Source organism: Plecotus auritus (assembly GCF_963455305.1).
Source record: "Plecotus auritus genome assembly, chromosome: 5".
Taxonomy (NCBI): Eukaryota; Metazoa; Chordata; class Mammalia; order Chiroptera; family Vespertilionidae; genus Plecotus; species Plecotus auritus.
The window spans coordinates 182,558,984-182,584,733 of NC_137776.1; the positions used below are offsets into that span (position 1 = coordinate 182,558,984).

Genomic DNA, 25,750 nt, shown 5'->3' on the forward strand with positions numbered 1-25,750 from the left:
GTATGACTCCTTTTTTATGAGCAAAATATGTGTATAAAAATACTTAAAAGATTGATCTTTAAAATAAAAATAGTGGTTATTTCTGGTGGTGGGAACATGGGCATTTTATTTTCTTTTGTTTATATTTCATTTTCTTCAGGTTTGTTTTTTTCCTCTTTAAAAATCCTACTTAAGTGATACATGTTCATTGGAGAAAAATTAGAAAATATAGAAGCAGGATAACATAAGAGCCCATCATCAAGCAGTAGCCACAGTCAGCATTTGGTACATATTCTTCATGAGCATAAATGCACACACATAAAGGCTCATTTGTATTTCAAATTTTTCACAGTGCAGTGGTATCACTTCTTTTTTTTTTTTTAAAATATATTTTATTCATCGCTTCTCGGCCTTTTGGCTAAGATCAAGTGTAGTAAATATATTTTATTGATTTTTTACAGAGAGGAAGGAAGAAGGATAGATAGTCAGAAACATCGATGAGAGAGAAACATCGATCAGCTGCCTCTTGCACACCTCCTACTGGGGATGTGCCCACAAGCAAGTTACATGCCCTTGACCGGAATCGAACCTGGGACCCTTCAGTCCGCAGGCCAACGCTCTATCCACTGAGCCAAACCTGTTAGGGCTGTGGTTCTTTTTTTAAAAATATTTTTATTGATTTCAGAGAGGGAGGGAGGAATAGAATCATCAATGATGAGAGAGAATTATTGATTAGTTGCCTCCTGCACACCTTCTACTGGGGATCGAGCCTGCAACCCAGGCACGTGCCCCGACGGAATAAACCATGACCTCCTGGTTCATGGGTTGATGCTCAACCACTGAGCAACACCAGCCGGGCCTTTTTGTCATTTCTGAATTTATTAAGTTAACCTCTCAGAGACTAAACTCATTTTTGCCTCCTTTGTGTGAGATACAGTGTATTTGTGCTTTTGTGTGTGTTTTTATTCACCTGAACTTGCTTTCAGTGACTTACAGGTAGAGATCTGAATTATAAGCTTTCCTGATTGGGATGAAATGTCGCAGGATGACCTGCTTTTCACATTGAGAAGTGGACTTTTTCTGTATTACTCAGCTGGGCATCCATGAAGTGCTGTTAGTCTAACGTCTTTCCCCGTTTCCTTTTCCTTCGAAGCTCTGTAATCTTCTATGGAGCGTGAACCAGCACCTCCATCTGCTGTGTTTCTTTCTCCTTCATGCAGCAGGACCTTATTTCTGGCTTTCTTCTGCCACAAACCCTTTCCGCTGGCCTTCTGTCACGTGGCCCTCTGCCGTTACCGTGCTAACTCGTCCCTTCCTCTCCCCCATCTCTTCACTGCAGGAAGTATTCCCACGACCCCCACCTCGCCAGTCCCGCAGAAACCCGAGGCTTCAGCAGCTGCAGCTCCTGCCTCCGTTCCACCTTCCCTGCCGGCTGCTCCCGCCGCCGCCTTCTCTCTGCCCTCTGCTGCGGGGGCCTCTGCCGTGTTCTCCTTTGGTTCTTCCTCCTTGAAATCATCTGCGTCTGTTGCTGGGGAGCCCCCTCCGTACCCCAGTGGTTCTGACGCTTCCAAAGCAGCAGTGGGCTCCGGTGCAGCCACCTTTTCATTCGCGCCTCCTCAAGCCCCCCTGGCACCCACCCCCGCGGCCTCTCCCATGGCACCCGCAGCTGCTTCGTTCTCCTTTGGATCCTCGGGTTTTAAGCCTGCCTTGGAGAGCACACCAATGCCAAGTGCGGCCACTCCCGGCATTGGATTGAAGCCCTCCTTCCCACCCTCGGCCTCTGCTGTCAAGCTCAACCTCGGCGACAAGTGAGTGGCACTTGAGTTTGATTTTTCCGCAGGGTGGGTGGAAGTGCCCATGTTATTCACCGAAAACAGCTGCTGCTGCGAGTGCAGTTACTCTGATTTCCCATGGGGTTTCTTGTCTGTTTTTCTTTTTTTCAAAAGTAATACTAGCAAATGGCAAAAATCCAAACAACAAAAGGTTTGCGTTTCATTTGTGTCCAGAGGGTCTCTTAGATATTTTTTATTATTATTAGAGGCTTATATTTAAATACTTTCTTGCTTCTTCAGGTTTCAAATGTAGGAGATACCCCTTATTTAAAAAATGTAGCCATACAAAGTATATATTCTGCAGCGGAAGTGAATCTCTTGTCCACCCTTGACTCTGCACTGTTTTCTATGTGGCCACTGGTGACCGGGTGAAACTGTATGCCCATCGGGTACAGTGACTCCTGCTTGGCAGCCCTGTGGCTTCTCATTGCTCTCCGAGTACAGCCCACACTTCGTAACTCGGTATCCCAGTTCCCTCCAGATCTGGATCTACCAGCTCACTCATCGCACTCTGTGCTTCTTTATCTGCCTGTGGTGTTCTCCCGATAGACTGTAAGCCTCTTGGAGGAAGTGATTCCTTAGACCTCGTAGCCCTTCCCAAGACAGCCGTCTGGTGTGCACACTGCCAGCACTCCCACTCTCATCTGGACTCTAGTGGCTGTGGAGGAGGTGTTACCGCTGTTGTTTCTGCTGCCACCATTGTCATTGCTGATGGCATTTTAATTTATTGTCCCAACCATCTAATGCTGGATGTTAGATTGTTTACAGACGTTTGCTCTTGAGGTGAAACTTCCTGACATTCCCGAGACTGAACATCCCAAAGACGGTGACCTGCTCCCCTCTTCCTCCTCCACTCCTCAGAGGCTGTGATCACCCACAACGAGTTCTCAGTAATGTTGTTGGGAAAAGAGGGTACTGAGCTCTCCTAAGCATAATTGAGCCCCACCCTTTTGCTCTACTCAGCTTGATAGAATAGAAAATATTTCATATCATGATAGACTTAGTTTCGTTTTCCTGTTAAGTATTTATTTGATATTTTTATTGACTAACTCATTCCTAAATAAGCAGAAGATCAGTGTTTCTGCAGCTTTCACCTTTATAAAAAGTGGCTAAACGTTTACATTTCTCGAAGGCTAAAAGGTATGGATAGTAGGTTCTCCTTTGATGACTGCTCATGAGCAGCGTGGAAGAGTCTTCAGCAGGCTATTCTGATGCGTTCGGGCTGCTGTTCTCAGGTTCACTGCCGTGGCTGCCTCTGCTCCTAACAGCTCACCGAGCACACCCCCGATGCTGCCCTTCTCCGCCTCCAAGCCAGCTTCTTCCGGACCTCTCAGCCACCCAACGCCCCTCTCAGCATCATCCGGCTCCGTGTCAGCCAAGTCCTCGGCCTCCCCCTCAGCATCAGGTAGGGTTTGAATACACTGCTTTAGAGCTCAGTCCTGAATTCTCAGGTCAGCATCTCAGTAGTTAAGAAGCCCCGCTAAGGTAGTTGGACTTGGTTGTTTTTACATGCCTCCTGTATCTCACACTGACGTGGCGCTCACTCTGCTCTCTGCGCTGGGAGGGTGCGCAGTGGCCTCAGGGCTGTCACGCCTTCTCTGACATTCCTCCCGCGCACTTGACACTTGATGATGCGAGTTGTGGTCCAGCCTTGATCTTCCCTGGGAGCCTGCCCCCTGTGAAGGGCCAGAACAGAACAATTCTTTAAGCCGTGGTGGCTGTCACACTATTGCTTCTAGTGGCTGTCTTGAATTTTCACACTCAGCCCTACTGTAAGCAGATTTATTAAATAAAGATCATAGTGGAAATAATTATAGCCAGGTTGAATTGAAGTGCATTATGAAACTCCATGAGCAAATTACCGTTTTTTTCCTATCAAACCTGCAGACGTAGCAAAAATTATATAAGGAATACTATAACCTTCACCAAAATTCAACACCTGCTAACATTGTGCACCATTTGTTTCAATACATTTTTTCCTAAAACCTTTGAGAGTTCATTACAACATGAAACACTTCACATCTAAGTACTTCAGTGTATCTACTAAAAACAAGGGCACACAACCCATTGTCACTGCAGGAAATTTAACACTAATCTGCCCCCATATGCACATTTCCACAGTTCATAATGGAGCCAAACAGGGACCACGGTATATTCCAACTGGGTCTCAGGCTCAGTCTCACACATTTGCCACCTTTTTGTCTTCACAGCACTGACATTTTGGAGGAGGTCAGGCCAATAGGTCTGTGGACGGTCCCTCCCTTTGGACCTAGTTGTCCTGCGTGATGAGGTTCAGGTTAAGCGTTTTGAGCAGTAACACCACATAGGTGACGCGCATCACACCGCATGATTGGTTAGTCCTGACAGTGATGCTCTCTGGTCCATTGGTTCAGGTGGTGTTTGCCAGACCTGTCTCAGTTTTCAACTTGGTTATTGTCATGAGTGCCGGTGGTAATGCCTGGCCAGACATTCAGGTAACCATTTGGTGTTTGTGTGACAGGAATAATTTTATTTTGGTGAATATCAAGCAGGCATTGAGCTGTGAGATGCCTGAATCATCTCTTTACCTGCTGCTCAGGAGAAAGGGCTGCCTTGCGGAGTTTGCCCGTCACCGCACGCTAGGACTTTCCATGCGGTTCTGAAGGCATCTATAAGACCCAAATGTTCAGAAGCCTTGCCTTAGTCTTTCCACGGCTCTATGGCTTGGGAGAGAAAACTGGAATCTTAGTGCACATTTGCTTTATCACTTCCTGCTGCTCACCACCCAGATGTGCCCCACCCTGTGCCATTATTTAATGCTTAAAGTTTGGGGGTCCTAGTTTATTGGCTCTCAGTCCCAGTTGCACACTAGACTCATGGGGGACCCATCCCCTAGTAGTGTAATCAGACTCTCTGGAGTGACACTTGGGGTTTTGGTGTGTTTGTATTTTTATTTTTGGTATTTTATTTTTATCCTCACCTGAGGACATGCTTAGAGAGAGGGAGGGAGGATGGAGGGGAGAGAGAAAAAAAAATCAGTGTGAGGGAGAAACATCGATAGGCTGCCTTCTGCACACGCCCCAACGGCATCAAGCTTGTAACCCAGGTATGTACCCCGACTGGGAATTGAACTGCCCGCCTTTCGGTGCACACGCAGGCCAGAGGGGGTTTTTCTTTAAAAGTTCCCCTGATGATTCTAACGCACAGCGGGTGAGCCTTGTGAGGGTCCGGCAACCCTGTGAGTTCTTACAAGGTGATGGGATCATTGGTCTCATCTGATGGTTTAAACCAGGCGTCCTCAAACTACGGCCTGCAGGCCACATGCGGCCCGCCGAGGACATGTATCCGGCCCGCCGGGTGCCGCTGCCTGTCCTGCTTAGCAGCCGACGCGTCCCGGGCCCGCAGTGCGCATAGGAATTTGTTCATAGTTTTTTTTTTAAACTATAGTCCGGCCCTCCAACGGTCTGAGGGACAGTGAACTGGCCCCCTGTTTAAAAAGTTTGAGGACCCCTGTCCCCAGCTCCCTGAGGTGCACCGGAGCCTCTGTGAGGAGGAAGGAGGGGCCAGGTGACTGGCCTGGGCCTGCCCACAAGTACTCCTACCTGTGTTCAGAGACACGCTAGTTTATCTGCTTTACGAAAGAATTTCCCGTCTAAAAATGTAAGAGTGCTCTTTAGTTATCTTGGAACAGGGGCTAACACAGCTGTGGACACCACTCTTGCTCACCAAGATCCCGAAAGGGGCCAGGGACAATGAGAAACTTGACTGTTGTGTGATGGGAGGAGTGGCGGGAGTAAAGACTGGCTGGCTGTCTTACCTGACTTCTTGTTCTGGCAGGGCGATCTGCTCATGGCGGCCCAGGCCCCGCGTCCTCACTGGGGCAGAAATCGCCCAGGATAACCGCTCCGGTGGCCAAGACGGGCTCTCCCCAGGTACTTGAACCTCCCTCGCAATCCTGTGCTTGTTCAGTTACCTCCCCTGCAGACATGTTTATAAAATGCGTTTTTGTGTTTTAGAATTTACACTTTTGCAGTAGTTCTTAGGACTATGGTGGGAAATACGTGAGTTTTGAATATTTGTAATGTGTGCCCTGTGCTCACGTTACAAATGTGTCTCAGCTCCAGAGTCTGCGTCATTTCCTCTGCTGGTTCCTGAGCTTATGCAGGAACTGATGCTCTCAGGTTGTTGTAGTCTCTTATTGTCTGAAAATACTGCGGCATCTGATTTTTCTCTTATTCTCAAAGTAATCAAATCTAGCCAGAGCCCCGCTTCCTCACCATCTCGGTTGATCAGCTTTTTTCCCTATGTGTATCGTATGTCAATAAAAGTTAAATAAGTGTACACATAGGGGAAAAGGTACTCATGTGAGACACACACGCTTGAGTGAATTGTCACCAGCTGGGTACACCTGGGTAACCAACACTCGGATTGAGAAATGGAACATGACCAGGACCCCAGATGCCCCTCGTCTGTGCCCTTCTACTTACCACCTTGCCAAAGGGGCTCAGCTGTCATAATTTCTGACAGTGCAGCTTAGCTTAGCCTGTCTGAACCTTCTATAAATGGAGTCACACGGCATGAATTCTTGTATCTGGCTGTTTTGCTCAACATTATGTTGGTGAGGTTGATCCATATCATGTGGGGTGGCTGTCCTGCGTGTGTTCATTCCATCTCAGTGGGCATTTCCCTGGCTCCCAGGTTTGAGTTACTGTGAATAGTGTTGCAGTGACCTTGCTAGGTGATGTTTTTGGGTGAACAAACGGATGCATTTCTGCTGAATAAATATCCACGTGTGGAATTCCTGGTCCTAGACGATGCCTTTATTTCTCGTAATTCCCAGGCATGTATGCGAGTTCAGCTGTTCCACGTCCTCCCCAATCTTGGTATTTTTCATCATTATTGTTGGTGTGTTTTGTGGTTTCAACTTGTATTTCCCTGATGACCAGTAAAATTGAGTTTTTCCATATGATTATTGGCCGTGTGAATATGGGTGACTGTTCAAGTTTTTTCACTCATTTTTCTATTGGGTTTTCTGTCTTTTTCTTAATGATTTGTAAGGGTTAGTTCCATATATATGTGTGTGTGTGTGTATATATATATGTATATGTGTATATATATATATACACACACATGCACACGCACACATGTAATATAACTACTTTCTTAGTCTGTGAATTGCCTTTTCATTCTTTTTATGGTTTCTTTTGATGACTGCAAGTTCTTAATTTTAAAATAGTTTCATATATCAATTTTTATTTTGTGATTAGTGCTTTCTGTGTTCTATTTTAGAAATCATTTCCTATTCCAAGGTAAAAAAGATATTTTCCTATTTTTTTATTATTTTATTTTTCAATTACAGTTTACTTTCAGTATTATTTTGTGTTAGTTTTAGGTGTACAGCATAGTGGTTAGACAGTCATATACTTTACAAAGTGTTCCCCTCCTATGTTTATCTAAAAGCTTTATTATCTTTTCATATTTAGATCTACAGTCTGTCATCTCAGTTTATTTTTTTTTTATTTTTATTTTTTTAAATATATGTTTTATTGATTTTTTACAGAGAGGAAGGGAGAGGGATAGAGAGTTAGAAACATCGATGAGAGAGAAACTTTGACCAGCTGCCTCCTGCACACCTCCCACTGGGGATGTGCCCGCAACCAAGGTACATGCCCTTGACCGGAATCGAACCTGGGGCCTTTCAGTCCGCAGGCCGACGCTCTATCCATTGAGCCAAACTGGTTAGGGCCATCTCAGTTTATTTTTATGGTTTAACTTAAAGATGATTTAAAAAAAAAAAAAAAAAAAAAAAACTAGTACTGCAGCCTCTATTTTTTTTATTTTTTTTATTTTTTTATTTTTTTAATATATTTTATTGATTTTTTTACAGAGAGGAAGGGAGAGGGATAGAGAGTTAGAAACATCGATGAGAGAGAAACATCCATCAGCTGCCTCGTGCACACCCCCTACTGGGAATGTGCCTGCAACTGAGGTACATGCCCTTGACCGGAATCGAACCTGGGACCCTTCAGTCCGCAGGCCGACGCTCTTTCCACTGAGCCAAACCAGCTAGGGCAACGTAAAGATGATTTTATGTCAGTTTCCCACTAGGTTATTTTAGTATCCTCAGAACAGGAGTCATGTCTTTCCTTCTGTCCCTCTCCCAGCCAGCCCCCACCTGCCCTCAGCACAGTGCGGCACACAGTAAACAGTTCACAGGTCTGGCTTTTGGCACAGCGCAGGACACATGGTGTTTGTTAAGTAAATGCTTGCTGTTTTAATGAATACTTAAACGTTTTATTAAAAACTCTGTTAATTGCCCTAACCGGTTTGGCTCAGTGGATAGAGCGTCAGCCTGCGGACTGAAGGGTCCCAGGTTCGATTCCGGTCAAGGGCATGTACCCTGGTTGCGGGCACATCCCCAGTGGGAGGTGTGCAGGAGGCAGCTGATTGATGTTTCTCTCTCATCGATGTTTCTAACTCTCTATCCTTCTCCCTTCCTCTCTGTAAAAAATCAATAAAATATATTAAAAAAAAAACAACTCTGTTAATTGCTATAGGTATTAAATAATTGAGACGTCATCTCAAATTATAGCATTTCTGATGCAGGATTCTTGATTTCTCTCTCCCAGAACTTATTCCTCTCCTAGTATTCCATCTCAGTAAATAGGAAACCAGGTGTTTGCTCCAGCCCCAAACCCGGAGCCCCTCCCCCAGTCTGTTCCAGCAAGTCTTCCTCAGCTCTACACTGACGTGGAGGTCATAAATCCACAGCTCCCACCCCCTGCTGACATCACGAGTCAGGCCGTTATCATCTCTTACCTGGTCAGCCTCCTGCTCATCTCCCTGTTTATGCTCCTCCCTCTCTCCACTTAGCAGCAGGAGGGATCTTTTGTAATCATAAGTTAAAGAGTAGCTTACACTCTCCTCAAACTCCACCAGTAGCTTTCCACCACACTGAGAATAAAACCCAGACTGTGGGGTAGCCTTGCATGATCTGCCCCTGCCCTTTCCAGCTCCCACCCTGACCTCACTGCGTCACCCTGACTTCCTCTCTCCCCTGCGTCATGCGCGTTTGCATGCCTCAGCTTCTTTGCACGCACTCTTTTCACTGCCTGGAAGGCGCTTCCCCAGACCTTCCCGTGGCTTCCTCCTTCCCTCCGGTCTCAGGTCATAGGCAGCGCTCTCTGGGCCGGCTCACCTCAAGTCGTCCCCCTTTTATTCTCTTTGTATGTCCCCGTTTCCTGTTCCGTATCACTATCACCAGCTGAGATTTATCTGACTCGTTTACTTTTTATTATTCGTTTTATCCCAGTGGAAGAGACCTTCCCTGAGTGGAGGGATCTCATTTATCTTGTTAACCTCTTCTCTACTGTCTAAGCATGCCCTCTACCAAGCAGATACCCGGTAAATACGGGCTCAAAGGAATGAATGACGGAACAATGGCTGTTACAAGAGTGGCGCCACCTGTGATAGGCGTGGAACCCACTGCTTCAAGAAGCCGTGCTGGGAGTATTGGGGACATTTTAAATACTTTGCCTTCCATTTCAGGCGAAATCACTTCCGACTCCTGGGACAGAAAAGCAGGGACATCAGTGGAAAGAGTCAGACCCTGTAATAGTTGGAATTGGCGAGGAGGTAAAATTGCTCCTGCATGTTTTTCCCCAAGCAGTGCAGACTCCCACATGGCTGCTCCATTCTGGCTTTGAGCCTTGGAGTGTCCCAAGAGTGTGTGCTGTCAGCGAGCCCAGTAGCAGTGACATTACTGCTGTGCCACTCACCCTAAGAAGTCTCCTTGTGTGTGGCTTCTGCAGATCGCGCACTTTCAGAAGGAGCTGGAAGAGCTGAAAGCGCGAACTGCGAAAGCCTGTTTCCAAGTGGGCACCCCGGAGGAGATGAAGATGCTGCGGACAGAATCGGATGACCTGCACGGCTTTCTTCTGGAGATTAAAGAGACCACAGAGGTTCGTGTTACGATGGTCTTCCGAAGTGGATTGCACCGTCAACGTTGTGCTCCTAGCACCCCATGGGCGTGGATGCTTTTTCTTCAAGGACCACCAGTGTTGTTGCTTACGTGTGTGAGTCGTTCACGGAGGAATGCCCAAGTTCAAATTCTCCCTTTAGCACTTCATAAACTAGATGACTTTGGGCAAGTTAATCTAGCCGCTTTGTTTGAGTTTTCTCGTGGGAAGTGGAATGCTAATAGTTTCTACCTTATTGACACATACAAGGCACTCTGTAAAAGTTGCCTGTTGTTAGTTAGGTAGTATTTGAAAATTGACTTTGGGGTGTTTGAAAGGGGAAGTTCTCCAGGTGTTCGCAGTGACTGTCTTCAGTAAGATTACAGCTACTGTTAATACTTATTCTCTGACTTTTCCATCGTCAGAAATGGTTTCTTTCTTCTTTTTAAAAAAAATAGATTTTTATTGATTTCAGAGAGGAAGGGAGAGTGAGAGAAATATCAATGATAAGAATTATTGATTGGCTGCCTCGTGCACGCCCCCTACTGGGGATCAAACTGTGACCTCCTGGTTCCTAGGTCTATGTTCAACCACTGAGCTGCGCCAGCCAAGCAGAAATGGTTTCTTAATGAGAAGAAAAATAATTTTTAAATGAATATTGATGGGTAGACTAAAAAAGAGAAAAAAGAAAAAAAATTGCCCTAGCCAGTTTGGATCAGTGGTTGGAGCATCAGCCCGTGGACTGAAGGGTCCCAGGTTTGATTCTGGTCAAGGGCACATACTTCTGTTACAGGCTCGATCCCTCGCCCCGGTCAGTGCACATGCGGGAGGCAACTAATCAATATGTCTCTTTCACATCGATGTTTCTCTCTCCCTTTCACTCTCTCTAAAAATCAATGGAGGAAATATCCTCAGATGAAGATTAACAGCAACACAAAATTACAAGGAAAAAAAAGAACGTTGGTATCTTGCTCTAAGCAGTGAAATTCTTTTTTTGCATGACTATTACCTGTATTCACATGTTCACCATGTTAACTCTTTGAGAAGCACCACCTTCCTTGATCCAGAACAGAAAGGTTAATTTCTTAGAAATACCACTTTCTGTATCAGTACATCCTTATTCCTTTCATAGTCTCTTCATGGAGATATAAGTACCCTGAAAACAACTCTACTTGAGGGCTTTGCTGGTGTTGAAGAAGCCAGAGAACAGAGTGAGAGGAACTGTGACTCGGGATACCTGCACTTGCTCTACAGGAGACCACTGGACCCCAGGAGTGAGGCGCAGCTCCAGGTAGGAGCCAGCAGAGCACGCTGGCAGCGGGGCCTCCGCCCTTCTCCTCCTCGAGGCATGGGTCTGGGCGACCGTCTTACGAAGTGGCTCACTTCCTGTGAATAATGTACCCGTTCCCCGTAGACTTCCCTAACTGACAAAGAAAAAATGGGACTCTTCCACGTAAGGCTCTTTGCATTAAACAGAAATAGAATTCTTAATTAAACCTTCTGCTTGGTAGAAAGCAGGCTGTTGAAAAAGATACATTTAGAAATCAAGTCATGAATAATAACTATCGAAGTAGCAACTACTCATGGAGCACCAGGTACTCTGCGGGGTGTTTCTTACACATCATTTCCAGTCTTTGAAACCAGCTGCTCTGTAAGTAATTCCGATCCCAGTGTACCGTGAGGGAGGTGAGCCTCAGGGGGAGGAGCCTGCCCAGGGCAGGGCGGTGGTAGGAGTGGGACCAGAATCGAGACCTCCTCTTGCCCGGCTGCTTTCCTGGGTGCCATAATTTAGCAGCGCTACTTTTCTCATTAATTGTTCATTAATTATTCTTATTCTCTGTCTTCGTGAAATCTGGTTTTTGTTTTCAACTTTCAATTTATTCCAAGCTGTTGTACCCTAAGCTTGGGGGGTCATCCCCACTTCCTTGCATTTGCCTAGAATCCCTTTAAAAGTGGGGCACAGGGGGCAGTGCTGGTCATGCTCACCCAGCACGTGAGGGTCTGTGGGTGTGAGGAACCCCCTCCCGCCCAGAAAACCTGCCGTCCACATGCCCCAGCTGATACACTTCCTGACAGTAGGAAAAGGAACGACATAGTCCCGCCGCCCAGAAAGGTGGGAGCCCTGGCTGTGCCCACAGCCCTGTGGGATCCCTCGGTGCTCCTCCACTGTGGACGCTAACCCTCCTCGCAAGGGAGCGCTAACCATGGCCTGCACTCCTCATCTAGTTACACTGCACCTACTCCATTTCACCTCTTGCTCTGGGTCCAAACTAAGAGAGAAGCATACGGTACTGGGCGACACTCGCCCATTCAGAAAGAAGTCAGTTTCTCTTTTCACAGTGCTAAATAGGTCCTAGTAGCTAGCATGTATTAGTTCATGCCGTGTACAAAGGAAATGTCCTGGAAGTACCCAGGTCTCGCCACTAGTAGGCGCTGGACCCTTGAGCCTGGATAGTCTGGCTCAGAGCCTGTGTTCTTGACCACGACACTACAACGTGCAGCCCCACAGCTGGCTAAGTGGCAGTGGGGAGGATGGACACACGAATGCAGTGTGGAGTATGTGCCTGTGGGATTACAGACGGGGGAGCAGCCAAGCCCCAGAGAAGTGTTTGTGACGGGCCTCAAAAGAAGCATGGGTGTTCCAGGAGATGAAGTCGGGAGAGCACTAGGGAGCTTATCACGGAGGTCTCGTTGCGCCTGAGTGTTAGAGAGAGGGCCTCCCGTAGCCAGGTGTTGGCTGAAATTTATATTTGATGCCGAGGTTACTGCTACTTCCTGGAACCAGCTTGACTCTCTTTAAACGACACTTTCAGTTGGGACGTACACCGTTACCCAAGAAGAACTTTAAGCTACGTGTAAGCACAGTAGGATCTTTGTGCAGATGCAGAGCTTTCCCTGTGCGTGCACACCGTCTTCCTTTGCTTACACATTTAATGGACTGCTTCGTCTTTATTGTTCATTTCTGAAAGTCAAGTTGTATAGCATGAAGGTTAACACTGGATCAAAATGTAAAGAAAAGTATTGCAGGCCTAAAATAATAAGCATTTTAATACACTTTCTAGTGTTGGTGGTATTTTTTTGTTTTGGAGAAGAAATGAAATTTTCTTAATTGGTGAGATGACTTCTGTGTTCTGAATAAATTGGTTCAGAATTACTTTCAGCACTGTTTTATAGGATAATTTTGTGTCTAATGCAGTTAATTTCATGGGTGGGAGAGCAAAAACTAAATGGATGCTCTGTTGGAGTACCAGAGCACAGCGGAAAATTCCTAGGCCAGGCTGAGATACTTCAGAGGAACTGAAAAATGAGAACTAAGCGAGAACTTCTGTTCCCTGGAGGCCCTGGGCCGACACCCATTCTGTTTCTGTTTCTTTACACCACCTCTCTGTCACACCCTCTGAAAGGTTGAGTTTCTGGATTTCATTTGGATTATAATGTCCTGATGATTATGTTAAAACCTAGTATGTTTTCTTTGTTCATTGTAGTTCTCAATATAAAAATAATTGAAAATTATTTTGATTGTTTTAATACATCTTTCTCCAAGCTACTGGAAAATGGAGTCATTTTCTTTTCTTGTAGGAAATTCGGCGCCTTCATCAATATGTGAAGTTTGCTGTTCAAGATGTGAATGATGTCCTAGACTTGGAGTGGGATCAGCATCTGGAACAAAAGAGAAAACAAAAGTGAGTGAGGTCCCCTCCCCCACTGGTGGCAGGAGACAGTGCTGCTGCCTTTCCAAAAGATTTAGGAACATGGATAAAACCCTGAAATGTTAATTCTCATCGACCCCGGCGTTCTGCTTCCAGATATTTGTTCTGCAGACACAATAGCAGTGCTCACAACAGTGTGCATCAGAGAATTTATATCGCGGCTCAGCTAACTCGTGATGCAGACAAACTGGATTAACCCTGCTTACCCACGGCTTAGAGGAGGGGCTCGGAGTCTGGTCTCTTTCTCTTAATACAGACATAACCATGGACTAGCATGTTCTCCAAATACCACATTAAAGATACATTACAGGGAGTGTACAAGATGGTGATTATATAACTATTAGAGGCCCGGTGCATGGATTTGTGCACCGATGGGGTCCCTTGGCCTGGCCTGTGCCCTCTCACAATCCAGGGCCCCTTGGGGGATGTCAGAGAGCTGGTTTCGGCCCCATCCCCGCAGGCCAGGCCAAGGGACCCTACCAGTGCACAAATCCATACACAAGGCCTCTAGTATGCATATAAGATCTTTGGTTAATCTCTTCCCACCCTCCCCCCTCCTTCCCTCTGAGATTCATCAGTTTGTTCCATGTTTCCATACCCGTGGTTTCCGCTCCAGCATTGAGCACCTGCCCCCTGGTGGTCAGTGCGCATCATAGCTACCGGCTGGTCGATTAGGCTTTTATATATATAGATTATTAGATACAATATATGTAATACGAAAAAGGTAAGACAAGACAAAATACTGGGTGATCTTAACATGGAGAACTAAACATTGAAAAGAGGCTGGAAATTAATCTGACAATATAATCACAGATACAGCTGCAAGATAGAGTTAAGAGGAATTTATTCTTTATACTCTTTTGTATATTCCAAGTTTTCTTTTTAAGGAAACATTCCTGATTAGTGTGGCTAATTAGAAGGACAAGAGGAATGATGACAAAGGTATGACAAGGAACAGAATGCAGTACATTGTAAGAATAGTCGAGGGCCAACAAGAAATTGGAAAAACAGATCAGCCCTCCACGCACTCCATATTGAAACACCTACATTTGATCAGTGGATTACCACGTGGGGAAACAAACCAGGAAATGATCTGTTGACCTCTTTATAAAGCTGTGGGATCACAGAACTTTTAAGTGGGGCAACCTGGGCGGGATGTCAAGGGGCAGGGCCAGAATGTGCTTAAAATTCAGTGAGCAGAATTGAATGCATTATATTGTACCACCTGGAGAATGGCTTTGTGCCCAACCTGAGGAATCTGCTTGGAACATAGGTAGGGGAGATAGAGGTGAGTGTTGGTCCCTCGGATACTGTGGGAAGGATTCCTCACCTGTGGCCTGGAGCACCTGGCCCCGGGGCAGCGGGGCCCCAGTAGAGATTTCACAGCTCACTGCCTAGTTCTGAGTTCCGTTCAGCCACATGGAGGGGACGGCGCGAGCAGCAGTGTGCGTGTCCTGCTCTGTTTGACAGATTTCTCTCTCAACAGGGAAGCCGGGCTCGCTTCTCCTTTATGACAGCTCTGTGCTATCCAATGTGCTTTATGCAGAGTTCAGCTTCTTAAGTCTATACAGTTTTCTAGCGTTTCTGCTTACGTCTTTCTATAAGTATTACCTTGTACCCTGTTGAAATGTGTTTTGAAACATTTATCTTGATCCCAGCTGTGTGACTTAGTGGTTGAGCATTGACCTATGAACCAGGAGGTCACAACACGGTTTGAATCCTGGTCAAGGCACATGCCCAGGTTGCAGACTCAATCCCCAGTGAGGGGCATGCAGGAGGCAGCCAATCACTGATTCTCTCTCATCATTGATGATTCTATCTCTCTCCCCCTCTCCCTTCCTCTTTGAAATAAAAAATATATTTTAAAATAAAAAATAAATTTCTTTTATTTTGAACTAACCTGTCACCCGAGGGAAAGGGAGCCGGCCCTTCCTTGTTGCAGTTCCTGGGGTGGGTGCTCTCTCCTCCACTGATTCTTGGCAGCATGTGAAGAGATGACTGACTCCCATCGGCTTTCCTGGGCCTTTTCTCTTTATTGAATGTGATGTACACGCAGGAAGTAGCACATGTCCTAAGTATGTTGCTGAATGAATCTGTCCCCGTTGTTGACACGTCTCCCACCCTGTTCTACCCAGGCCTCTGGGATTGTGCCAGCGGTGCCCGCAGGCCTGGCCTTCCTCATGTTGTATCCTCGCTAGGCTTCCGTCCCGTTTTTATGTTCTAGTACTTCCCGATGCCTTTCGTCCCCATGTGAGTCTCTGTTTTAGTCTTTGCACTGTGATGGTTGTAGTCTTGTCTTTGTCTTCTGGGGGAGGTTTCTTTACTTGAACCGCTCATGTTGAATTCTTTTCTCATTGCTGTCAACAGGCGCCTGCTTGTGCCAGAGCGAGAGACGCTGTTTAACACGCTGGCCAACAACCGGGAGATCATCAACCAGCAGAGGAAGAGGCTGAACTGCCTGGTGGACAGCCTGCAGCAGCTGCGACTTTACAACCACACTTCCCAGTGGCGCCTTCCCTCGGGGGCGCCCTCCCAGAGCAGCACTCACAGGTGTGCGGGAGAGCGGGTCTCTTCGCTGCTTGCACTCAGTAAATGTGGCTGAGGGAATGGATACATATTGGGGAGTACGGTGGAATCTCTTAAAGTGCTTCAGGTGTGGGTTTGAAAGTGACTGCTGTCTGTCACCTGTGTGACCCTGGTCAGGTTCCTCACCCTCTGATCCTCTGTTCCTTTGCTTAAACAATGGGGATAACAACATATGCCTCTCGGGGTTGTTGGGGAGTTAAGTCTAGAAAGCTTCCAGTAGTGCGTGTGATGAAACAGGTGCTCAATAGATGATAGTAGACGCTGGTAACAGTATTGTTTTATTGAAAACTAACTGATAGGATTAGGTGGACTTACTTGTTTCAAAGTTTAGGTTTGGTATTTTGCTTGTGTGGGGGAACTTTCAGACCCTAGCACAGGGGTCCTCAAACTTTTTAAACAGGGGGCCAGTTCACTGTCCCTCAGACCGTTGGAGGGCCGGACTATAGTTTAAAAAAAAAAAAACTATGAACAAATTCCTATGCGCACTGCGGGCCCGGGACGAGTCGGCTGCTAAGCAGGACAGGCAGTGGCACCCGGCGGGCCGGATAAATGTCCTCGGCGGGCCGCGTGTGGCCCGCGGGCCGTAGTTTGAGGACCCCTGCAGCAGTTAGGCAGGCTACCCTTGACGGTTCCCGGGTGGTTTTGGGTTTCACCTTTAAGCCAGAGGTGTAGGTGTTCATTGCCCCTCTGCTGCAGCTCTCTCAGTGCGTGTGCCGGGGGGAGGCGGGGTATGATGTTAAGGTTGCCATCTCTTTCCTTTGGGATTGATCACATGGATTGGTCAGGTGGCCTGTTTCTGAATGGGGGATGCTCTCATTTCTTGAGCTTATATTTAGGACAATGCACGCCACCCCTCAGATTTCTCTGGTCACAGTCGGTTCCTACATGACGCTCTCCCATTTCAGTTTTGACAGTGACCTGGAAAGCCTGCGCAATGCCTTGTTGAAAACCACCATAGAGTCTCACACCAAACCCTTGCCGAAAGTACCGGGTAAGTACGTTCTTCCCAGTCCTTTAACCATTCGTTTTCTTTCTTCTGCTGACCAGGTTTTAAGCATTTACGGCTCATGAATTTCTTGCAGCTAAACTGTCCCCTGTGAAACAGGCACAACTGAGAAACTTCTTGGCCAAGAGGAAGACTCCACCCGTGAGATCCACGGCTCCAGGTACAGGCGCGGGGCCTGGACTTCTTAGCGCAAACCAAGCAGCACATGGTGTGTGTGTGTGGGGGGGGGGTGTCTGTCTGTGTTTTCCTTTGGTTCTGAATGGGAGCTGGAGAAGATGCCCCTAGAATCTGTGCGTCTGAATGCGGGAGCAGGAGCTGCTCGGCCAAGCAGCCCGCGCGGTGGTTGTGGCTCCTCCTCCCCGTTCCGCAGTCCTCGGACCCAGTGCCAGTGCTTCCCAAGGGTTTGGGGACGCTGAGCTGGCTCCACGGTTCGGAGCCTCTGCTTTGGAAAGTTGACTTCCCTGGTTGGTGTGGGGTTTGAGGAAGATGGTATTTGAGAAAAGATGGTATTTTTTTTTTAAGAAGATAGAGAAAAACCCACTGATTAGGGAATGATGGCTAAAATCACTTGCTGAAAAGAAGCCATATAGCCAGTGAATAAAGCCTGTTTTTGCTATGAATTACCTAGATAGCCGTGTTACACACAGCTTCAGGCATAGTGGTGCTTTGCTTCTGTGCTTGTATCTGCTTTTCTTTTTTGAAATTCTGTTTTGAGTTGAAACTGGTTTTTTTATACCAACAGCAAATTACTTTTCTGGTAATTAAAATAGGAGAGAAATTTAATCTTATTGTACCGCCATTTGTTAATTTTTCTGTAATCATAAAGCTAAATTAGGTAAGGTAATTGTCACAGGCAAGTGAAATCTTTTCAACAATCATTTCCATTATCTAACTACCTTCTCTTAGTAGATAATTTGAAAAATAGAGCGAAGAATTAAAGTTACTCTTATCCCTCAACCCAAATATGTCATCAACTATGTCATTTTGGTTTACTCTTAAAATTTTTTCTTTGTATATATAAATTGGATTTTTTGAAAATGAGACTGGGACGCTGACATTTATAATTTTGTACTTTTATATTTTTTAATTAGAAACTTACAGACCTTCACTGTGAAGCAGAAAATGACAGGTGTTGGTGCGGGTGTGGACAGATTGGCCCCTTGTGCACTGTAGTAGGGATGTAAAATGGTGCTGCACATGGAACGCAGTTGGTGGTTCCTCAAAAGCTCAACAATTACCGTAGGATCCAACAGTCCCACTCATGGGCATATACCCCACAGACTGGGAAGTAGGAACCCAAACAGATACTCTGTACATTCGTGCTCATGGCAGCATTACTCACAATAGCTGAAAGAAAAGCAAGCCAAACATCCAGTGGATTGAATAGATACACAAAATGGGGGTACCTGCATCTTAAAAAGGAAGGAAATTCTGACACGCTACACTCTGGATGAAACTTCGGGATATTATGCTAAGGAAAAAGCCAGTCACAAAAAGGCAAATATTGTCTGAGTCTCCTTCTATGAGTAAGCAGAGCAGTCAGATTCAGCGACAAAATAGAGCGGTGGTCGCCAGAGGCTGAGGGGAAGAGCAGAATGGGGAACTGGTTTTAATGGGGACAGTATTTTTAGACCTGATTGATTCAGAAGAATCATTAGATTTAGCTGGAAACGTCTAAGGCAGTCAGGACTGAGGCCCTTCTGTTTTACCAGTTTGCATTAGGCCTGTTCTTAGAAATTCTTGTTGGAAAAGGGACGGCAGTGGTGCGACCGTTCCCCGTGGTGCGGAAGCTTCTGTTACTTTCCTGACACGGTATTACTCTGCCTGTGAGATCGCGGAGGGCACCAGCTCCCCCCTTTCACACCAGCGTTCATTCTGCCTCTCACTTCACCCGTTTTTGTTTCACAGTCAAAGTGTTCTCGTCCTACGTGGCCCCGTATTTCAAAGCCCCATTTGAGCAGAGACCCAAAACCATCTTTATTCACATTGGACAATAGCTGATTCCACTTAAAATAAGTAATAATTAAGTCACTTTGCAGATGGTCTATTTGTCTGTCCACAGTGAAAATTACACAGCCCTTGGGCTGCTTCGTACTAACTTGGGTTTTGTTTGGGGCTTTGTAGCCAGCCTGTCGCGGTCAGCCTTCCTGTCTCAGAGATACTACGAAGACTTGGATGAAGCCAGCTCGACGTCATCCATCTCCCAGTCTTTGGAGAACGAGGACACGCGGGCACCCTGTAAAGATGACGATGCCGGGACCCAGGTCCCTCGCCATGCCCCCGTGGTGCGCACTCCCTCCATCCAGCCCGGCCTCTTGCCCCAGGCGACGGCTCCTTTTGCCAAATCTCACCTGAGTCATGGTCCACCCGGTGTGCTAGGCGCTTCAGGTAAGGAACCAAGGAGACGGGAAACTCTCCCCCTCTCCCCCCCACCCCCCGTTAGGCTTGAACTTCGGAAGGAACTGGAGCTGGGTTTTGTACTATCACCCCACCGAGTCGTTGGTTCTGGCCCATTCCTGCTGATAGTCCAGAAATTTGAAGACAGTCCAGAGGAGGTGTGTGCTCCTAGAAGCAGGTGGTGGGACATGGTGAGGAAGAGAGACCGAGGCTGACACTGTCACAGCTCTGCTGTTGCGTCCAGTGTGCGCTTATTTAGAAGGTCTTTTCGGGAGGAATAGCAGGAGCTGTTTGCCTCTGTGAGAAGCAGCACCCCCCACCCCCACCCCCCCGTGCCCTGCACATCCCAGCTCACTTCACTCCCTGCTCCTGCCCCGCTCGCCAGCACGTCCGTGCTCCCGGTCAGTGTCGGCTCACTGCGGTGACCGGCGTCAGTGTCGGGCTGTGCACTGAAGTGGCTTCTGACAGAGCAAACGAGCAGCGTGCGATAGGGATGGAGAGGTCTTAGGAGAGGAGCGTGGGAAATCAGTCAGATTGATCTGTGTTGGCATAAAGGTTCCTTTTCTGTCAGTGTCCGGGAAATGGTCGTGTAGAGCAGCGATTTTCGACCTGTGTTCCGCAAGAATTTGTAAAACGTGTCATACCTGGGCTATGACAACAGACAACACAACAAAAGCTGCCGGGTGTGAATGAATCAAAATTATAGCTATTTCTTGTCAGCTTGGCAAAAAACATACATATTCGTGTGCCACAGAGTTTTAGTGATTAGTTTATGTGTGCCAGGAGATGAAACACGCTGAAAGTCGCTAATGTGAGTATCTTAGTTAGTAGAGGCTTGCAGGCAAATTGCATTGGCATCTTCGAAAGATATGGATGCCAGCCTGTCTGTTTACTGGTACTTCCTATGTTTTTAATCTTAGCGTTTTCCCTGCAACCTCACATGGAGAATTGGCCATTTTAACGTTTGTGTTTTCCTCTTCTCGGACCTACTTTTTTCCCTTAGCGTCTACGCCTGCCGGCAAAATCATTCCTCCGGGGGCCGACAGCACAATGCTCGCAACCAAAACCGTGAAGCACGGTGCGCCGGGTCCCTCCCACACCATCCCAGCTCCGCAGGCGGCCGCTGCGGCGGCACTGAGACGCCAGATGGCCAGTCAGGCGCCAGGTGAGAGTGGAGCCCACACCTGTGCAGGAGCTGGGGGTGAGCTGTCTGCGTCTCGGGCTGGGGTGGCAGGTGCCAAGCTAGCACCCGGCTCTGCTGCCGTTCAGAACGACGACTGCTGGGCGGCCTCTCTCCTGGTGGAAAGCGCTCCCAGGAAGCAGAGCCTTCCTTGTAGGGGAGGTGCTAGGTCTGCCTCACTCAGGTAAGCAGGAAATGTGGTTTTTGGTGAAGTGTTAATCCCTGCCTTGCAGCAATGTCTGCTTGAAGGCCACAGTCTTTGCAGTGAGGTCACATGGGAACGTTCAGGTTGTCTTGTGGTATCTTAGGACGCTCGCTGCCCTGGGAGGTGGGCATTAGTGTGCCCGTTTTGCTTTTGAGTGATGTGACATTCAGAGAGGGAAGGTGACCCGTCTGATGAGAAGCAGAACCAGTTCCCAACCCGAGGTCTTCCCCTTGCAATACAGCTGCTGCTGGGGGTGGCAGCTGTGGCTGTTACGGGCGGGAACTCTAGTGAGCCCGGCAATTGGTCAGTGTTCGTGGCTGTCCACGTTTTCTGCACCGGGACTTTGGGTAGCTGGCCTCAAGGACTTCACTTGTTCTCCATCTGTACAAGCCAGTGGTTTTGCGCACCCCCACCCCCGCCACCCGCCACACACCCCAGACACACACACACCCGTTACCCCCCAGCAGTTGGCAATGTTGGTGGTAGAGCCCAGGAGTGCTGCAAAAAAATCTTTTTAAAAAAGTTATTACTTTTTTTTTTTTTTTTTTGCATATCATGGGTCACTTTTATTAAAAGCATCATTGCTATAATTGGCAGCAATTTACATTTTATCTTGCACGGTAGCTGTTTCCAAAGAAAAAGGGCAAGGACGTCACCACAGAGGGAAGTAACACATTCACAGCCATGTGAACGTCAAGGCTAATAGAGTGAGCTTTTACTGCTGAGCTCCGTGACTTACAGTAACAAGGTCCTTTATTTTAAAAGGTACCCAATTCCCTACTCTTCCTTTCTTCATCTCCTTCCTTGGTTTACACCAGCGCATCACAAGACCACGAGACAGTGAGACTAGTTCTGTCTGGCAAGAACCCTCCCAGTAGGTTAATTTCCAAAGGGACCCTTCACATGTTATTGCTGAGCCTCGGGACAGAGCCAGTCACACTAACGTGAAGGTTGTCCGAGCGCGTGGATGTGTGCGTGCAAGTGTGGGTGCCCATACAGTCAGAAAGGGGAAGAATGAACAGGTACGATAGGTGTGGTAAATTTCATCGTGACCTTCACAGCTAATACATTAAATACGGTCACTCTTCCTTTGAGTACCTCTTCCTTCCATTAGAGCCGCTGAGTTACAAATTGCTCTTTGTTATAATCCCAGTGGCACTGGAAGGAAAGGGGGAAAAGAGCTTTATGTAAGTTTCCTTCCAAAGACCTGGTCACCTCCCGAATTTCATCTCTCCGGGGGAGAATAACTAATGCACTGCACACCCTTCGGGACCAAGACCCCTTTTGACACACCTGTGTAACATGGCTTGGACTTTAATGCGCAGGACACCCCCACAACAAAGGATTATCGAGCCCCAACATTTCAGTACTGCCACAGTTGAGAAATAAATATTTTTGTTTTAGCTGAATAAAATTATTTTTTCGTTTTATCACTGCTTGGAACACATACCAATGTAGACGGGTTTTTTTTAAAGACTAAAAAGACATGGTCGTTTGATTTAGACAAAAGAGAATTGCCATTATACAGTGATAAAAAATCTCTAAGGAAAGTTCAAATATTAAAACCCTTATCAAGGCATCTAAACTAGATGTGAAAGAGCATAAATAAGATAACTTCAAGGTACCTTTGAGCCTTCGGAAAGGATAGAATCCTTTGATGCTTCCTTTAAATATTACTTGGACCAAGCAGAATCCTGGCCTTGTGCTGAACAGGCCCCAAATCACGCTGATAGAGTTGATTATTTATAAACTGAAAACCTGCCAGGATTTCAGATTATCCCACTGTCAGCAGGAGGGGGTGTGATTCTATTATCATTTGGAAGCAGAAATTTCTAAGGTGTAGGCACCTTTGAAGGTGCAAGATGAGGAATGTGCAGTCGTAGGCAGGAAGTCCCGGTTGCTTCGCTGAAGGAGGGGGGAGAGCGAGCTGCCACAGACCCACGTCCCACCCAGGCTGCCGCTTTCAGTTTTGCCAAATATGTAGTTAGAAGAGATCCAAGAGCTTTGCTCGGGCCTTCCTAACAGTTAGTTTTTAAATATCACTAAGTTCTGGAATAAGTTTAAGCTGTAAGACCCAGAGAGAGAGATGTGAAAGCTGACAAGCCTGAGATGGGTAAGTAGGTGTCAGATTAATCCAGGTGCCATTCCTTAATTCAGGCCTCTCAGCCTCCCCATTCCTGTCTAGGCTCCATTTCCCACACTTTATTCACCATGTCTGTCTGTCTCACCAAGCCGTGAGCTCCTGAGAGAAGAAACTGTATGTTAGACATTTTTTGGAATTCCCAGCACCTAACTGTCTGGCAATAAAAAGCCCATGTGAAAGAATGGTTGAATGGGAGAGTGGGGGCGGGGCGGGGGGTGGAAAAATCCTTAGTCTGAACTATGCTAATGCTCTAGCTCTTCCTGCCCTTTTCCAAGGTGAGCAAACAGCATGGCAGGCAATCCCAGCTCTGCTCTCTACAATCTGCCCAGGGAATTCTTTTTCCCTGAACTAGGGCAGTTGATTAAATTACATGCATCTTCATCTCATAATCTTTATGAATGGAGGCCAGGTGGTCACTGAACACAGCGCTGCAGAGCTGCCTGGAGTAGCCGTGCTTTCTCCAATAGGGTTGCAATCTGCTCGGGTTTCTGTCCTGGGGGTTTACGTGGGGCTAGACTTTTTGATCCCTCGTTGTGATTCATGTGCCTCTCTGTTCTCTGTTTCAATAGCTGTAAGTGCTTTGACCGAATCAACTTTGAAGACTGTCCCTCAGGTGGTCAATGTGCAGGAATTGAAGAATAACCCTTCCTCTACAGCGATGGGGTATGTTACGCCTCTGTAGCTGTGTACATCAGCCCAGTGAATTACTTGTAATAGCGAGGGACTGCCTGCAGGGAGCAGCATTGCTGCCAGCACAGGGAGGCTATTTTTCCTGTAGAGCCTCAGGTTCTAAGAGGGGTGGACATCTAATCTTGGATGCACCATTGGGTTTTCAGGAGATTGTCATCTTCAGCTTGCCAGTGACAGGGACTTCCTGAGCTCTAAAGCCTGTGCCATGTGTCCGTCTATGTGTGCTACGCAGGAGGGCTGTGTAGTCGGGGGTGGGACTTGATTTTTATATTCTCGGGGTTCCAGAGTTGATGCTGCAGTTCTCGTGGAGACGATTCTGCAGACTCAGTGGTGGTCTTCAGATTAACAGTCTCCTCCCTCGGCTCCTCTCTCAGGCATTGCTGTTCTTTCAAGTTCCTCTTGCCTTTTGTATGAAAAGAACAAAAACGAAACAGTCTTAAAAGGCAGCAGCTCCGCTTGGAGACTCGCAGCTTCTCTTCTCCGCTGTATCTGAGGGCTGGGGCATCGCTGCTGCTGGAGCTTGCTTCTCTTCGTCTGGATCTCTGTTTAGAATTCACGGCGCCGGCTCCCGCTCCCAGTTCGGCAGCACAGTTCAGAGTCTGCCTTCTGCCGTTGCTCTGCGTGTATTGTAGCTGTGAACTCGGTGGTCCCGCCCAGCCTCCCCGGTGGCACAGGAGAGAGGCAGGGACTTTCCTCGGGTTGAGTGTAGGGATCGTGGGGACCAGTGTCATTCAGGGAATTAGTGTCTGGTGCCCGTGGTTAGTCCAGCAGCAAGAAGAGCAGCCACAGACCCGGTGTCTCTCCCACGTGGTGCCCGCTCTCTCCCCCACCAGGTCTGCTCCCGCTCTGCTTTGGTTTTACCGAGTGGCCCTGCCTCCCTAGTCCGCTGCCTTCTCTTTTTCCACATTGGTCCACTTACCGACACAGTCTGTTCCAGGAATGTCTTCCTTATCTCGGGCGTACTAAAGCCGAAAACAAGCCTGCCCACATTGTATCTTGTGGTGACCTTGGCGCTTTGGTATGCTATTTAGGCCAAGATGGCATTTGTGGTTGTTGAGAACTTCTCCAGGGAAAAAACTGCGCATAGAGTTTGGGAATTGTAGCCAGATTCCTCGTAGAAGGAAGGCAAAGAGAAGCCGCTGAACGGCCAAGTGGCTTCCTGGGGAAAGCCAGGAAGTCGGGGGTTTCTGAGACGTGTAGCCGCGAACCAGGGATGAGAACTAGCTCTTGGTGAGTTCACCTCGCCTTTTCTCAGGCTCTTTTCCCTCGAGTGGGTCAGCTGCGCTGATCTGGGAGAAGGGCTTTGTTGGAAGAGCAGTGCTGAGTTTGCCTTTTTCTGATTTAAGGAAAAGAGACCCAAAAGTTCAGAAGGAGCCTTGAAGAAACTTTTCCTTCCTTTCCCCAGAGTTCGACTCAGGCACAGTGATTTACCTTGTCTGCCCAGCATGGTGCCCGGAGTGTAGTTCCTTTTTAATAACCACTTACCAGGTAACAAGTCAACTCCAAGCATAATCAGTAAGTGGACATCGGTATTTACCACCTCCCCCAATAAAATGCTTCAGAGGGAAATGCGTTCATTATCAGATTCTGTGAAGCAGTAGTTCTTAGATGTATTTTAAATATTTAATGTTGCATTTAACTTTCTTAGAGTAGTACCATAGAAGACTAACCAGAAGGTGAGCTTACCTATTTCTGCCCTTGGCATATCTTACGTTCATCGGCTTCATTCACTTCTATTCATTAACTAACCGCCCTGCGGTAAGGGAGCGGGTTTACCTGGAGCAAACCCGGGGCTGTCGGACCCCGGTGCGGAGCTCAGTCACCTGGTTCAGCAGAGTCTGGGGTAACTGCGATGCTGCCCTGGGTGTTAAGGGCACAGCAGTGAGTAAGCCACACCAATCCCTGCTTTCGTGGCACTTACTTTAGCAAGGAGACAGCCGCTACACTACCAGTTGCACAGCGGTATTTAACTGCAGTGTAGTGAGCTCAGAGGGAGAGGGACCAGCTGCTGAGAGAGCGCGGAATGCGCCGGCTGGTGGCGTCGGGGGCCGGCGTCGGGGGCCGACGAGGCTGGTGGGGAAACGC

The 25,750-nt window shown here is 47.4% G+C and overlaps 1 protein-coding gene across 5 annotated transcripts in view; it reads left to right on the forward strand.

Annotated features, from left to right (window-relative positions):
* Positions 1-25,750, forward strand: part of NUP214 (nucleoporin 214) — an 81,213-nt gene that overhangs the window by 15,253 nt on the left and 40,210 nt on the right. For 4 of the 5 annotated variants that reach the window (XM_080670888.1, XM_080670891.1, XM_080670890.1 and 1 more), the window contains 13 exons: positions 1,319-1,787; positions 3,047-3,216; positions 5,628-5,722; positions 9,339-9,425; positions 9,602-9,751; positions 10,881-11,039; positions 13,328-13,431; positions 15,826-16,008; positions 16,950-17,035; positions 17,127-17,210; positions 19,175-19,438; positions 20,451-20,612; positions 23,545-23,638. In XM_080670888.1, the coding sequence (XP_080527014.1) occupies positions 1,319-1,787; positions 3,047-3,216; positions 5,628-5,722; positions 9,339-9,425; positions 9,602-9,751; positions 10,881-11,039; positions 13,328-13,431; positions 15,826-16,008; positions 16,950-17,035; positions 17,127-17,210; positions 19,175-19,438; positions 20,451-20,612; positions 23,545-23,638 (2,107 nt within the window). The remainder of the gene's footprint in view (positions 1-1,318; positions 1,788-3,046; positions 3,217-5,627; positions 5,723-9,338; positions 9,426-9,601; positions 9,752-10,880; positions 11,040-13,327; positions 13,432-15,825; positions 16,009-16,949; positions 17,036-17,126; positions 17,211-19,174; positions 19,439-20,450; positions 20,613-23,544; positions 23,639-25,750) is intronic. The other variant, XM_080670889.1, reaches the window with a different exon arrangement.